Source organism: Nicotiana attenuata, unplaced genomic scaffold, assembly GCF_001879085.1.
Source record: "Nicotiana attenuata strain UT unplaced genomic scaffold, NIATTr2, whole genome shotgun sequence".
NCBI lineage: Eukaryota > Viridiplantae > Streptophyta > Magnoliopsida > Solanales > Solanaceae > Nicotiana > Nicotiana attenuata.
Genome location: NW_017675147.1, coordinates 1 through 13,255, shown reverse-complemented (window position 1 = coordinate 13,255; position 13,255 = coordinate 1). Strand labels below are relative to the sequence as shown.

The following is a 13,255-nucleotide window of genomic DNA, read 5'->3' as shown; positions in this document are numbered from 1 at the left end:
CATAGAAAGGAGAAAAATCCACGCCTCTGCCATTATATTGAGGTTCCTTTTTGTTTTTTATTTTTGCTATCTAAAGGAACTTTATTTACCAAATAATAGTTATATACAAGACACAAACATAAAAAAACCAACCACTGATTCCTTCGACATATGCCACAAGTATAAGTCATAGCAACTAGGGAACACAGACACCTCTGCTATCTAAACAGAATACATCTTAGCTTGCACATAACTACTGAAGTTTTCTGCTTCCTCTGAAATTCCTCTCCTGCCAGATGTAATAGTTCTATATAGTTCAGCTGGACTAGTCTTTCCCTTCATGTGATTCACTGCCCAGTTCATCTCCTCCATTATATTGATGTTCTAATATTTCTACTTCGACTCTTTCAATTCTTAGTTCATTGTGACCACTTCACTTGGTGTATGCTCTTTTGCCGTAGTAGATTATACAACTTACTATGATCGCCTGAGGTCAAAACTCGAAAGCATTTTTGGCTTATGAATTAGGCCAAAAATGGAGAATTTTCACTCTTGAAAGGTAACTTTAATTATTTTCTCTGTTGCTTCATTTAAATGGAGAATTTGGTAAGATTGACTTCATTACTTCATATGTATTGCGATCCTTCAACTTACATATACTAATCATTGTACTAGTGAATAATGAATAAACGAAAGAGCAAATATAACTTAAGCCAGAACAAGAAAGCTCCAATAATTCAATCATGTTACTGACCTTCAAGAGTTTTTACAGTAAGTAATCCTTCAAACTACAATTCTGCAAATCATTGAACCGATACGGATCCGAATCTATACAGATGATTTCTTGTTAAGGGATCCTAATTTGGTTAAAATTACTAGGAAAGAAGCTAACTGGAGTATAAATGGAGCTAATGTTCTCTATAATCTTGAGCTAATTGGTGTTGCAGAAATATTTTCATCTGTATAAAACAATACCTAACAGCAGCAAGGCTTGAATCCCTTTCTTTAACATATGACTAATTATTAGTTCAACAGCTTTTTGGGGGTTAACCTAGTAGAGGTTCCTCCAGAGGCTTCAATGTGAGTGTCTGAAGGTCCATACTGCAGGTGACTATCACCCCAAGGAGTGCACATACCGCTGGAACGAGGCCTAGTGCATACCGATTGAGGGAAAAGAATGGGCAGCTCGTACTGCAGTTGTGCAGTTCCGGAGAGGATCCTGCATAGAAAGGTGACAGTGCCAAAGTAAATAAAGAGTTATCTGATTAAAGGAAGCTACAAATAATTTAAGCGAGAAAAGTGAAATGAATTCTGCGCCCTATTACAGATTTCTTAACAGAAACTTTCTGGTAACAAGTCTATAGTAAAGTAAAAAGATCTCTGCTAGAGGTTATTATAAAGGAATGATGAAAATAAGTGGGTGAAGCAGCAAGTTCTTGGCTGATGAAAAGGCGAAACTGTTAACTAACTAACTAACTCTGTTAATGAACTTAAGGTGGAGCTAATTCATTAGTTTTCCACAGACACGCTCAGTAATGGATGTCAAACAATTAGAATGACTACACATAGAAGCTGGTCATTGACCAAGATAACAGAGAGATACAGGAACAAATGCTTACTCTGATATGACTCGAGAATGAACAAAGCCAACCCACATATCATTTTATCCAGAAAACTCAATGATCCGTACACAAAAGCACAGCCATTTAGATCTCGGCCAACCAAGACACTTTGCATGCCCACTCCAGTCACCTGTTAAGTCATATAGGAAAGAGGTGCACACGAAGATTGTAATTATAGGCTTTCTGATCACATTGCATGTTTCACAATTAATCGAGCATTTTAAATCATTATTTCTTCCAATGCATGTCACAGCAAAGAGCCTGGGCTTCCTCGTGGAATAATAGAAACTACAACATGTATGCACTTGGCTTTTTTGAGAATGGTGAGGAATATATACATGTATGCAAGGCTTAATGTAGCTGAACATCATTACACAACTAAGAATATTACTGCCCACTCTTCAGTTAAACAAGTCCATGGTTAGTTAACAACTTCATAGATACTCAATAGTGCCATATATTAAGCAAAAACCACAAGATATGGCTAGACCTCCTTTGTGAAAATAGTGTCATTAAGAAATAAATGGAAAATTGTCCTATCTAAGGAGATAATATTTCCACATATATAAGGTCACAATTTAATTAACCCACAGCAAGTCCATCAGTGCTTAAAGGAGTATTTGGTCCATATAAATTTTATCATAAAGGAATTTTGCGCTGAAAGATAGCCAAAGCTGTTCCAGAATGGTTTTGTATCATGCTTTGATTAGAAATTGATGACCATCTAAAAATTGATAAAGCACCTCTCTAGCATATGTCAGCAGAACTATATGGACTAAAACTTCTCATAAACCAAAGTTAAATAAGTATATTGCTGTCTTATGGTTGACAGACACCGCCCATCTGTGTTCTTTACAAGTTTAAAGCAAAAAATAGATATGCTACAACAGGATAAAGTGCAAAAATAAAGTTTCAAGAGTCGAGATTCAAAGTAAGCTCACAGAATATTATCCGTACCATTATCAAGGCATTTGCTATGCCAATCAATACCGACAAGATATACATAAGAACATTCATGTTTCTTGGAAGCAAGAGTATTCCTGTGCCACAAAGTACCCAAAGGAGACCTCCTGCAGTATAAAAGCCCTTCAATCGCTGGCTGGTCCATGTAATCTCCTGCATATAATACAGCTATAAGGAAACAAAAGAGGCAAAAAAAGGCGTTGGAAAATTTAGAGATAGAACTGACAAAAAAAAGTTCTGTTTGTATGGCACCTGTAGCAGGACGGATACAACAAAACTGCAAATAAAAATGATTGCAGGGACCTATCCACACCAATTAAGAACAGGAACAAGAGTTAGTACTATATTTCTTCCCTTGCCAGTTTCAAATAAAAGCTCTTTATTTTAAATGAAAATGAGGTTCAGAAGAATACCAGAGCTTTTGAAGACTGACTCATCTGCAGGTCATAAATCACATAGAAAGCAAGAAACGCCTGCAATCCAAACAATCACAAGAACTGTATCGATCTAATCCATTTCAGTTTTCTGATATCTATCCAAAAGGGCCAACACCAAAACAGATAATACTTACCTGGGAGACATTAGTCACAAGTCTGGTAAGCAAGTAAACAAGAGCAACTTGGTGATATAAGATCTTCTTAAACCAATACATCCAAGAAATTCTAACATAACCTTTGACACGAGCTTCTAAATTCAAACTGGCCAAGAAAGGCAAATATTAGTGATTAACATCTAAGCAGAGAATTATCAAGAACTTGCCCTAATAATTAATCATGGTACTTGAAAGCAATCTCCCATTCTAAAATTAGCATAATTGTCATTTTCTTTTCTGAAAGTACATAACCTAACTTGTTCTGCTGGGATGGAATATTATTTTTCAACTGGGTTTCTCACAAATGAAGCTATATTTTGTGGAGGAGGAAGAAAAGCTGAGCTATCTTGTTCAATGCATAATCTAGTTAGGGGTTAGCTCCATCAAAATTCTCAAACAAAATGATTTTTTCTCCAGTTCAGCCAAGCAATGAAATAATTCAAACAATTACATTTCCTTAAAAAACCAGTCCCAGAAAATAATGCAGCCAATAAATTCACTCAAAAACAGAAAATAAGACATGTGAAGACCTTGGCTCTCTGGTTCCGAGATGAAACACGCCCACAAAGCAGCTTCCAATGAAAATTGATATATATGCAATCCAACGATACTGCTCATTCAAAAAGTAATGAGAACAAGCCAAAAGAAAATTTAGAGTAAACAAAAAAGCCACTGAAGGTCACATACCTGATTTTCTACAGCAGCAGGTGTCCCTGCTCCGACGACATTGAACACGGCAAAAGCAACAGCGTATAAGCTAAGGTTTGCAATCTTCAAATTCATCAGGTTCAAGCAAATGCAGACCAAACCAAAAGTTAATGATTGCTCACATGTGCAAGGAAATATAGCATGAAGTCATGGAGGAGATTACCAACCATCGTAAAAGCATTGCGACAACTAGCTAAAACTACTCTGCTTGTCGAGTTCAGTGTAATGCAGTTCACCATCGACCTACAGCAAGCATCAAATATTCTGTTACCAACTTCCAAAGAACTATCGGCTAATGTTTGGGTTATACTTGGTGAAATTTCATAAGGTGCTCATGCGCTTAGAAATTTAAAGTGGTTCTTCAAGTTATTTACAGTTTAGTTATTTTACCTACATCCAGAAATTTGAGAAAAGATTAGCATATTGGCAAAGCAATTACTTGTCAAAAGATGGTAATTTCATGATTATATCAGGATCCTATGTAGCTGCAGTGGTCAAAAGTGATGACCATTCCGGCTAGAGGGTAGAAGAGTGATAACTTCTGCAATCAAAGATGATCCCCTTGGGGTTAGGGACATAAGGGTCCTCGATATAGCTTCATTAAGAAAATATCTGTGGCTGTGGCACACATTTAAGTGAAAGAAGGGAGTTCTGGAGGAGGATCAAAAGGAGATAAATATGGAATGGAAGTTTGGTATTGAAGAATGAATACATGGTCGTTATGACACTGTTCTTTGAGAGGAAACTATAAAGGGACAGGAAGACATGTATGCAAAATATTGAGTTAAAAATAGAGAGGGGAAAAGGCTTTCATTAGGGAATAGAAATATTGTTAGAGGAGTCTGGAGCAAGTTATATTTACCAAGCTCTACAGTTTACAATCTAAGCCAATCAGGAAGCTGTTGTAGGGGAAATAGGGAAGAGCATATCACAGACCAAGCCCATGGTACATATTGTCCACTTTGTCTCAACAAGCGTCACAGCTTTGTCCCTTGGACAACTCATATAGAGCCTGAAAGTGGGTGTACCATGTGAATTTGTTCTCTGTATTATATAACCCTTCATTTTTCTCTCCCGTTCCGATGTGGGATTTTCCTGAGATGTCATACTACACCCCCTCTTCGGAAGTTTGCTAAAGTAGAAGCCTATTAGTCTTCCGTCATGGCCATCACATACACCCTTTTTAGTGACTCAATATTCTCGCTGAGGTTTGCCCCACCATCATCTTGCTGGAATCCAACTCTGATACTATATTTGCTAGCACAGTCCACTAGTTATACTGTCCATTTTGGCCCTAGAACAGCACGACTTTAAAACACGTCATTGTGGTCTAAGGCTTGCTTCCTTATATATCTAGCATCTCTCCCATGTTTTGCCAATGGTGAATTTTTCCTAGGGTGTTACAGATCAGTACGAGGAATTTTGGAAGTACAATTTAGAGGTGCTGTCTGGGATTGGCACATGGAGAAGCTGGAGAAATTTCTGACTTGTTATATTCATCAAGCCCATGGCAGAACCTGTCATTCTCATGGAAATATTACTATCCAGTCCTCTAATTTACAGCAGCAAGGGGAGAGGAGAGTTTTCTTCTTCAGCAGCATGGAGAAAGATAACTTTTTGGGGTAGAAAGCTGCATGGATCACCATTCTTATTGCTCATAACTTGAGGAGGAGGAGGAGCACAGGCACAGCCATTAGCTGGTGTCTTTTACATAAAGGATTGGGTGATGATGGAGATCATTCAATTAGTCACAGAAAATGGTCCTCAAAATAGCGGATTAACATGTTAAACCCTGCCCTCGGAAGGTAAGTGAAAAAAAACTTTCAAACATACCCCCCCCCCCCACCCCCCGCCCCCCAAAAAAAAAAGAAGAAGAAGAAAACTTTCAAATATATTAAATAAATTCAGCAAACAACTAACCAGAAATAGAATGACAAGTCTTTATAATGCCCCGGCACAGTAGTATTGTAACATTTAGCAAAGAAGATAGATAAGATCATAAAATTACATATGTGATACTTGAGTAGCAGCCCATCCCACATTGAAGATTGCAGCAAACACACTGTAACCAATAGTTTGCAGCATAGCCGAATCGGAACCAATAAGTTTGCAAGGCAAGCAACCGCCAAAAACTGAAGAAAATGAGACACCAACCAAGACAGATCCTGCAAGATGCCATACTTTGAAATGCCCAAACCTGTCTATCTATCATGTAAAACGACAAATCTTAGTTAGAAGGTTAAATTTAATGTCGATAAAAAACTATGTGCTACTAGCATGGGATTGAGGCGTAATTGTTATTATTTTTGTAAAAAATTATGTGCTGCTCTCATGTCAAAAGTTACTTACTGCATTTAACCAATCAATGTGTTATAAGAAAATGACTGCATAAACCATATATTTAAATACTCATAAAATAAAAACTATACATTTTATAATGGGTAAGTGTAAGCTTAGATGAGAAAAAAGTGAAAATGGCAGAGCCTGTTCTCATTCAGCAGTGACTTCATGATCTCTCTTAGGAAGTGAAATTGGAAATGTCTTAACATGTTTTTCTTATGTCCTCTCCCCCATTATCTGGAAAAATACAAGTTGATGCTTCAAACTGCCTAGGTAGTCAAAGTTAGCGAGAAATTTATATATGTGAATTTAAGTTTGTATTTTGAGCTAAGTGTATATCAAAGATGTTCTGCATATAGATTTGTGCAATACATGTGTTATAGCAAGTGACGGAGTTTGGTTAATACAGCAAAGTTTTAAAAAAGTGTGAAAAAGGTTGTGGATATAATAAATTATTAAGGGCTCTAAGTTAAGGCAGTAGTTATGTTATTGAGAGATACCAGTTCACCAGCAAATACAGTGGTCAATCCATCTGCAACTTGACCTGAGAGCATTACAACTGCAGCATCACTGAGAAACAAACAAGGTACACATGAGCACACAACCAACAACTTCACAACCTAAGGTCTCCTAAAGTTATAGCCTTTTCCTTTAAGTTTATTGAAGGGAGGGGTGAAGGGTAATGAAACGTGAGGGATGCAGGAGTGCAGAAGTCACATGCTTGACAAATTGTGGAGGGTGCAGTAATGGCCAACATGAATGGGGTGAATCGGGAATGAAATTCCACTATTGGACTTGAGAGTCCAGCGGCGACCGCGAGCCCTTTAAGCCTGGATTGGATTACCAACCGGTATCTCTTACCAGTTTAGGCTACAGATATACCTTATGATATTTGTGTCCATAAAATGAAACCGGTCTTTCTAATTTGACTAACTAGAAGCTACGCCCCTATCAGGTAGGGCCACTCCACTGAACTCATAATATTCATGCAACACACGCTAAACGAAGTATATAAAGTTTTGGTACGCATTAACTCAAAAATTGCAACAAAGGTATGCAGACATTAGATATCTATCAGCAGACAAGCTAGATCACGATAAAGAAAAACTGTAAAGTGGTACATGTTAGTTTAAAAACGCAAGAAGGGCAATTCCTGTTATCGTAATGCTAAATCGATCATTGGAAGACGCGTGCTCACTAGGGTACCTAACAGCAAGAAAATGAGTAACGAACCTTGGGGATAATCCAATATCTGTCAGAAAGACTAAGAGATAAGTGAACCAACAGGCTGATGTTATGTCGTTGAGCATGTGCCCAACACCGTAATAAAACACTGAACACCTTCCAATGGGTTTTGTACATGATTCATCATCCTGATTATGATTAACCATTATGTTATAGAAGTTTCGGCAGTGGTTTGGTGAATAGGAAACCTGCAATCCAACAGATGAGGCTTCAGATGCAAAATTACAATGTATAGAATGAACCTAGTAAAAATGATGTTAAATTTCTCTCAGAGCAGACATGACTTAAACACACACAATATTCAGTGAGAAAATTGAACCATACAGCAAAAACCAACAAAAAAAGTAATGCACGGGGACGCAGTATACACAACATTATCACTACTGTGGTAACAGGATATTTACATCTTACTTGCGATCTTACACAAGTATAATGCTAAACACATTTTGTCCGAGGTAGATGGTTAGATACTTCACAGTATATACACCAAATACAGCATAACCAAGAAACTAAAAACGCACAATAAGTGAAGACTTCAAATAACTGAATCACCTCAGATGCATGATGGAGACACAAGTATGTTGCATAAAAGCCACATCAAAAGAAGGGTATCAGATTGTGAATTCATACCCAATGTCAGACACTTCCTTATTCTTACTAATAGTGGATATTTAGGTGAAATACCTTACTCTAATAGACTCTTATTTAGCTCTTGAATTATATACCAGACATCCCTGATTGTTTTTAAGTAATGTAATGTTGACATTTTGAAAACTGTATCTATACATCTACATAGCTTTTCTCCTTTCCTTCCACTATGACAAGAGCAATTATAACTAAATTGATGCTAATAATCAACTATTTACTCTGAGAAGTCCTTGCTTATAAGGATCAATGACTACTTGTACTCCCTTAAAAACCACTCATGAAGTCATGAAATTCACTTACCTAGTTGTACATGCTTATACATTGCTTGGAATTTTAACCAACTGCTTATAATATCCTCTTACACTAGTCATGATTTGATACAGAAAAAAAAAAACTAGATTACCCTCTTAGCTTTACCCCTGTCAAAAACACTTGAGATCAACAAATAAGCCCTTCTAGTAAACCCTTTCTTTTAGAAGAAAGAAAAAAACAAGAATCACCACAAAATCACCACACTCTGCACTCAAAAACCAGAAAGGTCAACTTTTCTACATGTTCATCTTAATCACTCTCAAGAACAAAAGGAAACAAGAAAATAGATTCAAAGGTTCATCTAAGATTGTCTAATACCAAAAATGGTTACAACCCATGAAAGCTTACATAAAATTAACTCCCCATATAATCATTTAAAATTAAAAACAAAAAACATCTCTTGAAACAAAGGAATAAATTTTTTCAAGAAATTGAATGAAAAATGTAAAATTTAAACCTGGGTGTGAACTGAAAGCTATGTAGAAGAACCCATGATTTATACCAAGCAAAAAAAACTAAACTTGGATCCACAAGAATGGAGCAAAAACAGAATTATACTTTCTTGTAATACAAATCAATCAAAAAAGTAAAGAACAGTTACTGGGTATGTAACGTGAATTAGACGCACCCCTTTTGTTGTTTTCTGAATTGAAAGCAGCCTACTTTCACATATGGGAAGTTCAAAAAAGCAATAAAAAAAGATATCTTTTCAGTCTTCTTCTAAATCTTCTTTCGACCACTGACTGATACTATGAGAATTTTGTTTGTCCTTTTCCATTCTTCTTTCTTTATTCAGGATTTTAGGGAATATATTAAGCTCTGAAATGAATTGGGATTGTGCATTTTCTTGTGTCATGACATTGTTTTTGTCAATTTCATGTGGGGCCTCTTCCTTTAACCGCCGAATCTTGGCATTGCAAAAATAGGAATAAATAAATTAGAATCTTAAACAAAAATTTAAAAAGATTCTTGCCTTAAGTCAATGACAATTCTTTTGGGGAAATAGGACTCTTATGGGAATGGTTAGATCAATGTTAAGTTATTCCGATTTGTCTCTTTCCTTTTGGGGATATGCTTTAGAAACAGCAAACTACATTCTAAATTTGGTTCCTTCAAAGTCAGTACCTTCAACTCCAATAGAATTGTGGACTGGGCGAAAGCCAAGTTTACGGCACATTCGGGTTTGGGGTTGTCCAGCACACGTGCTGAAAGGGAAAGCAGATAAATTGGAATCAAGGACAGAAGTTTGCATTTTCATTGGATATCCAAAAGGAACAAAAGGCGGTTTGTTTTATTGTCCCAAAGAAAAGAAGGTAATTGTTACGACAAATGCTAGATTTTTAGAGGAGGACTATCTAACGAACCATATTCCTAGAAGTAAACTAGATTTACAGGAATTAAATAATGGAATAACTAACGACTCAACTCTTGAACGTATCCCGGAAGCCAGCATTGACATACCACTGCATTATCGTAGTGGGAGAAATGTCAATAGGCATCAGATTGCACAAGAACAATTGCCTGACATCTCACTACCCCAAAGTAGTGGAAATAATGTTGAGCAACCTCACGTTGTTGAACAACCTGAAATTGTTATGCAACCTGAAGAATCGAAAGCCTCTCTCGCCGCGGTCCTGGCGTAACCGCGGTAGGACCGCGGCAGAACAATGCCCCTGATTCTTCAGGGCCTTCTGACCGCGGTCCTGGCGTAACCGCGGTAGGACCGCGGCAGAACAGTGCCACTGATTCTGAGAGGCAATCTGGGAGGGATCCTGCACTCTAGGAAAAAGTCAATGATATCCTAGCACCACCTGCTGTGGAAAATAACATTGAGACTTCAGTTCAAGGAAGTGGTGAAGTGATTCAACAACAAAATTAGCCTCCACCTGTAGTGACTAGTCGTAGTGGGAGAATTATTAAAAAACCTCTCCGGTTTGCGCTCTTGGGAGAATCTTATGATAGAATCCCTGAAGAGCCTAATACAGAACCTATTAATTACGACGAAGCACTACATGATACAGATGCTGATAAATGGGTTGATGCTATGAAATCTGAAATGGAGTCCATGTACTCAATTCAAGTCTGGGATCTCGTAGAACCACCTACTGGAGTCAAACCCATAGGATATAGATGGATCTATAAGAAAAAGAGAGGAATGGATGGAAAAGTGCAAACTTTTAAAGCTAGACTTGTCGCAAAAGGGTTAACTCAAAAAGAAGGGATCGATTATGAGGAAACCTTTTCGCCAGTAGCCATGCTTAAATCCATAAGGATTCTCTTATCTATTGCGGCTCATTACAATTATGAGATCTGGTAAATGGATGTCAAGACCGCTTTTCTAAATGGAAGTCTTGATGAGTGCATCTATATGGCACAACCAGTTGGTTTCATAAAAAGTGGAAATGGCACATGTTGTGTAAATTAAAGAAATCCATTTATGGATTGAAACAAGCTTCTAGGGCATGGAACACTTGTTTTGAAGCAGCGATTAAGACATTCGGTTTTGATCAATGTGAAAATGAGTCTTGTGTCTATAAGAAGTGGAGTGGAGATAAAGTTACATTTTTGGTCTTGTACGTAGATGATATTTTGCTCATAGGAAACAATGTGAGCATGTTGAATTCAGTAAAGGAATGGTTGTCCTCACGTTTCGATATGAAAGACTTGGGCAGGCAGCACATATCCTTGGGATCAAGCTTATGCGAGATCGCAAGCAAAGGATAATAGGCTTGTCCCAAGCACTTTATATTGATACTATTCTCACCAGGTTTAGCATGCAAGATTCCAAGAAAGGGTTTCTCCCCTTTAGGCATGGAATCTCTCTGTCAAGAGATCAGTCCCCAAAAACGACTGATGAGATAGAAAAGATGAAGGCGGTCCCTTATGCTTCTCCTGTAGGGAGTCTTATGTATGCAATGCTATGTACTAGACCTGATATTTGCTTTGCCGTTGGCATGGTTAGCAGATTTCAGTCTAACCCTGGTCGAGAACACTGGACTGCTGTTAAGCATATAATCAAGTACCTGAAAAGGACTAAGGATTATATGTTGGTGTATCACTCAGGTGATCTTGCACCCATTGGCTATATTGATTCAGATTTCCAGTCGGATAGAGACTCTAGAAAATCTACCTCATGATATGTTTTTACTTTGGGAGGTGGAGCCATAAGTTTGAGGAGCATCAAGCAATCGTGTGTTGCTGATTCCACCATGGAAGCCGAATATGTGGCTGCATCTGAAGCAGCCAAAGAGGCTGTTTGGCTCAGGAACTTTCTGAAAGAGCTTAATGTGGTTCCTTCGGTTCAAGCACCAATTGTACTTTATTGTGACAATAGTGGTTCAGTTGCAAACTCGAAGGAACCAAGAGCCATAAAAGAAGTAAGCATATTGAGCGTAAATATCACTTAATTCGGGACATAACACAAAGAGGTGATGCAAGAGTGTTGAAGATTGCGTCGGAGGATAATTTGGCAGACCCGTTTACAAAGAGCTTGACAAAGAAGATTTTTGACAAGCATGTAGTAGGAATGGGTGTTAAAATATTAGACGCATGGTTATGAGTCTAAGTGGGAGATTGTTGGGATATACTATTAGCCATGCGGTTTAGACATAGTATTATATTTTGTTCTTTATGAAACAATTGTTTATTTAATTTATTCAATTCAATAAAGCACTATTTTAAATAGATCATTTGTAACATGTGTGTCCTTTTGATTATGTAGTAGACAATTTAGTGTATGGAGTCTTAGCTCATACACAGAAGATTAAATTGTTGGTTCTCATAATTAATAAACTATGTTCACAATCGAAGATATTATCGGACAAAATATCTTGATGATTGTAGCACAAGATTATTGTATAATTTGTCTTGATTATGGGAGTAAGTCTACTCCAACTTCTTGTGCTAGTATACTCAGTGTATATTGAACGGACCAAGTAGAGAAAATGTGTTTTTGTACTGAATACATATAAAACACTTTCTCTAATTCATTAAATGAGCTTATACTCCTAATCTTGATATAATTATTATGATCAATGTAATTTGTTTATTGTTTTGATTTATCAAAAGGTACGACTCTATTTAGAGTTAGTATATGCCTAATAAATTGGACAATAACAAATAACATTTGTGAATAATAATTAGTTGATAGAATCCATGACTTGGTTTTTGGGTTTGATAATACCCCTTTATATAAGCTTATAAGTTTTTATGTGAAAACCCGGCCGGTGGATTTTGTATCCGTCACATGAGATAGTTTAAGCGGAATTATAAAGGATTTAATTAGTTGATTGAATTAAATTTTCAGTGATTTAATTTAATTAACTGGTATTTGAAATCTTAACATGGGGAGTTAAAATAAGTGTTGATGAATTTTTGAAATTCATATTGAGGAGTTCAATTGCAGTTTTTTAGTGGAATAAATTTCAATTAATTATAGTAGGATCTAATTCTTGCCTACATCGAATTAGTACTATAATTGTGACGACCCGACCCATCGTCTCAAGTGTTACTGCTTCGTTTCTCCCATTTTATGCTTCTTCATGTTTCGTTATCGGTATGTGGTGTGTTAGAGTTGATTTGGATTGGTTTTGATAAGAAATGAGACACTTAGTCTCTTTAAGGAAGGCCTAAGTTGGAAAAGTCAACCGGACGTTGACTTATGAGTTAGAAGGCTCGGATGTAATTTCCGGTGATTCGGTTAGCTTCGGGAAAGGATTTGTGACTTAGGAGTGCGATCGGAATTGATTTTGGAGGTCCGGTGTAGAATTAGGCTTGAATTGGCGAAGTTAGTATTTTGGCGAATTCCGGTTGATAGATGAGATTTTGATCTGAGGGTCGGAATGAA

The 13,255-nt window shown here is 37.0% G+C and overlaps 1 protein-coding gene across 2 annotated transcripts; it reads right to left on the bottom strand.

Moving 5' to 3' along the window:
• Window positions 1–701: 701 nt before the first annotated feature.
• LOC109219737 (major facilitator superfamily domain-containing protein 12-like) lies at window positions 702–9,248 on the bottom strand. Of its 2 annotated transcripts, none has more exons than XM_019384209.1 (13): window positions 9,038–9,248; window positions 7,438–7,637; window positions 6,705–6,774; window positions 5,873–6,069; window positions 4,032–4,107; window positions 3,844–3,927; window positions 3,687–3,766; window positions 3,136–3,262; window positions 2,978–3,037; window positions 2,817–2,867; window positions 2,559–2,717; window positions 1,599–1,731; window positions 702–1,198 (listed from the first exon to the last, which is right to left on the bottom strand). In XM_019384209.1, the coding sequence occupies exons 2-13, from the start codon at window positions 7,593–7,595 to the stop codon at window positions 1,026–1,028; spliced, it is 1,368 nt and encodes a 455-aa protein (XP_019239754.1). In that variant the 5' UTR covers window positions 7,596–7,637; window positions 9,038–9,248; the 3' UTR covers window positions 702–1,025. The 2 variants fall into 2 exon arrangements, with proteins under 2 accessions (XP_019239754.1, XP_019239755.1); XM_019384210.1 differs by lacking the exon at window positions 9,038–9,248 and adding an exon at window positions 8,867–8,997.
• Window positions 9,249–13,255: the final 4,007 nt, after the last annotated feature.